This window comes from Gossypium arboreum, chromosome 6 (genome assembly GCF_025698485.1).
Source record: "Gossypium arboreum isolate Shixiya-1 chromosome 6, ASM2569848v2, whole genome shotgun sequence".
Classification (NCBI taxonomy): Eukaryota; Viridiplantae; Streptophyta; class Magnoliopsida; order Malvales; family Malvaceae; genus Gossypium; species Gossypium arboreum.
In genome coordinates this window covers 9,560,712-9,564,181 of record NC_069075.1, presented here as the reverse complement: position 1 = coordinate 9,564,181, position 3,470 = coordinate 9,560,712, and the positions used below count along the sequence as shown (strand labels likewise).

The 3,470-nt window shown below is 35.7% G+C and overlaps 1 protein-coding gene across 1 annotated transcript; it reads left to right on the top strand.

The window, feature by feature from the left end:
* Positions 1–1,203: 1,203 nt before the first annotated feature.
* Positions 1,204–2,480, top strand: LOC108484344 (PRA1 family protein B1-like). The gene has a single exon (XM_017788096.2). It carries the CDS (start codon positions 1,501–1,503, stop codon positions 2,155–2,157), a length of 657 nt encoding a protein of 218 aa, XP_017643585.1. The 5' UTR covers positions 1,204–1,500; the 3' UTR covers positions 2,158–2,480.
* The last annotated feature ends 990 nt before the right edge of the window (positions 2,481–3,470 follow it).

Genomic DNA, 3,470 nt, shown 5'->3' with positions numbered 1-3,470 from the left:
GCAATTTACTTTACTAAATGAATTAATGTTAGCCATTGAAATTCTTGAGTTTGTCAAATCTGCAGATTGCTATCCGAATGTTTCAATTGCTTATAGAAATTTTTTTTAACGGTCCTTGTGACTGTGGCATCAGCTGAAAGAAGTTTTTCAAAGCTAAAGTTAATTAAAACTTACTTGAGGTCATTAATGTCATAAGAACGGTTGAATAGTTTGGCAATTTTATCAATCGAGAAGGATTTTTTTGGAAAACATTGACTTTGATGTTATCATTCATGATTTTACATCTTAGAATGCTCGTAGAACCTATTTTTTTATGATTTTTTTGTTTTTGTAGTTGATGATATAGGAGTAAATTGAATGAAAATATATATATTTATTTTGTTAGAAAAGTATATTGTTCGCTTAATGTTATAAAACATATTATTTTAATCAAATTACTAATATATGATTTTATTTCATTGTATTACATTTTATAATTTTTTTTAAAATGCCCAATTTATTATTTCGCTTAAAGCCCAAAAATGTCAAGAACGGGCGTGACCACTACCTATCTCTATCCCAAAGTGATTAAACCATATTTAATATATATTTTTAATATAAATAAAGTTTAAGAGTAAACTACCAAAAGAGTCACTTTTGTTTCCCTCAGGTTACATTTTAGTCACTTACGTTAATGTGTTGTAACATTTTAGTCACTGAGCCATTAATTGCCGTTAACGGTAGGTTGACGTGGCACGTTCAATAATCATTTCAAACAAAAATTTTAGGTTAAATTATACAATTGATTCCTATTTTTTTGAGCAATTTATTTTTTTCTTTTATGTTCTTTTAACTTTTTTTTTCTATTCTTTTTTGCTTCTACCTCTATTTTCCTCTCTTCTTCATCTCTTTTAATTAAAAAAAATTAAATTGCTCAAAATGAAAAAAGATATAGGTACTAATTGTATAATTTAACTTAAAATTTTTATTTATGATGATTTAAGGTGTCATGTTAGCTTACCATTACACTGTTAACAACAAATAACACTCAATAACTAAAATGTTACAACAAGATAACGAAAGTGACTAAAACGTAACACTTCAAATATAAGTGACTAAAATATAACTTGAGGAAAATAAAAATAGCTATTTTGGTAGTTTACCCAAAGTTTAAATATAATATTTTGAAAAGTAAAAAATAAATTTAAAAGTCCAACTAGTCAAACCGAGTAAGAAGAAAGAAAGAAAAGGAAATAGGAAATATGAATAGGAAATAGGAAAAATGAAACCGAGTAAGCGAGAAGATGACAATGAAGTTGTATCCCTATGCAGACGAGCTCACTCGAAATTCCATCACACCGTTCCCTTGAATGAAATAAATAACCAATCTACCGTGGAATCATAATAACAACAAAAATAAACAAACAGCGTAACGACCTTGTAAACACTCAAAACGCTATTGCCAGCAAACACCGCAGAATCCCACGCGCCACCTTTTTCCACCGATCTCACTCGCTACCCATGGCGTCCCCCGCGACCATTCCGATGACGACGTCTCAATCTACGGTCGGTGGTGGTACCCAATCACAGCCCCCGATAGCCACGCCTGCGTTTAGGGCGTTCCTCTCGCGCTTCACGTCCTCGATCCGTCAAGGACTCTCCCAACGCCGTCCATGGTATGAACTCATTGATCGGTCCGCCATGGCCCGTCCCGATAATCTAACTGATGCCTATTCCCGGATCCGCAAAAACCTCTCTTACTTCAAAGTCAATTATATAACTCTACTAGTGGTTGTGCTCGCCTTTTCTATCCTATCGCATCCCCTCTCTCTCCTCGTCCTCCTCGGCCTCCTTGCCGCTTGGGTCTTCCTTTACCTCTTCCGACCGTCGGATCAGCCTCTCGTGGTCTTCGGCCGTACGTTCTCCGATCGTGAGACACTTGGCGCGTTGGTGGTGTTGACCGTCTTCGTCGTGTTCTTGACCAGCGTTGGATCGCTCTTGATCTCCGCGCTCTTGGTTGGCGTCGCTATCGTTTGCATACATGGTGCTTTTAGGGTTCCAGAGGACTTGTTCTTGGACGATCAGGAGCCTGCGAACTCCGGATTCCTCTCTTTCCTTGGTGGCGCCGCCTCCTCTGCTGCCGCTGCGGCAGCCCCTGCAGTTGCCTCTCGCGTGTGAACAACAGCTTTCAAGCAGGATGTCCTTATGATTTTTTTACCTTAGCTTTTGGTAAATCAAAAGGATTTACATTTTCCATCTTAGATTAAAATATTCAATTGTTGCTTTACTGTTCTTTGTATGTAGATTTGGATCTGAACTTGAATTACGAGTTAGATTGTCTTGATTTGGATGCTGTATTAGTTTTCTTTCAAATTTTGATTTTGATTTTGATGAGATTAGATTTTGTTTTAAATTGTTTACAATATCATTGTATTTGTATTCATTTCCTATTTATTGATGAGGCTTTATGATAGTTATTTCTGAGGCCATTGATTATGAAATTTTGGATGGAATTTCCGGTCAAATATTTCTTAGGTATATGAATATACTAATTGATGTAGAAAGTCATGTTTTGGTCGTTACTTGTTAGTGAATATAGAGGTCTATGTTGCTTCGAGTCTTCATTTTTCTAGTAGTACATTTGTCTTGCACTTTGCTCGATAAATGTTTAGACATGGATATGGAGATATAACCCTCCAAGTATATGAAAAAGCTTTTGAAAAATTGAACATACTCATGTAGGACGCACTCAAATTCGATAGTCATGCTCGAGTGCAAGTGTCATATGTGGGGGATTGATAATTGATGGAGGTCTAATTTGGTGCGTTTGTGTTTCATTTGGTTGAAAAGTTGGGGTCAAAATCGAGCTAGTTAGCCGGCTTGGCCTTTATTGTAGCTCTGGTTGCTCCTTAAAGATTCAATGGTGTATTGATTCTTGTTTACTAGAATCTCGGGCATTAATAGCTTGGTTGGTTAACGTTATCAATGGTTAGGTTTATGGTTGGTTTAGGGGTGTCATCAATCAACTTGTTCTAGTAATTAAATTTCTGTAGAATTGGAGTTAAAACCATTCCATCTTTGTTTGAAATCGGCATTTCTTGTGAGATAAGAGACTCGGTGTTGAAGTATCTGTTATCATGTAATATTGCTAGTACTGATTCAAAATTCCTGTTGTCATCCTCTTGGTTGTGGAGGTTCTGCTTGTGACTTTATCAGATAGGATTAAGAGTAATAGTTTGCTTACTGATGAGCTTAATGATTTAATATAATAGCATTCAACTTGTCATCCCACTATTGGACTATTGTCATTGTTTTGCATGATAATGGTTGAAGCAAGCTAGAAAAATGTAGGGTAATGCTTATAACTCCTAATTTGACAGCCCTGTCCTCCGGACTAAGTATTTGATGATTAGATTGGAAGTCTTTGGCAAGATGCAAGAAGGTTGTTGTTTCTTGATTTATTAGAATGTTAATGTTTTAAGGCATAAATA

What these genes read in the sequence shown, in the direction of transcription:
- LOC108484344 (XM_017788096.2), top strand. Translation starts at nt 1,501, where the DNA reads ATGGCGTCCCCCGCGACCATTCCGATGACGACGTCTCAATCTACGGTC.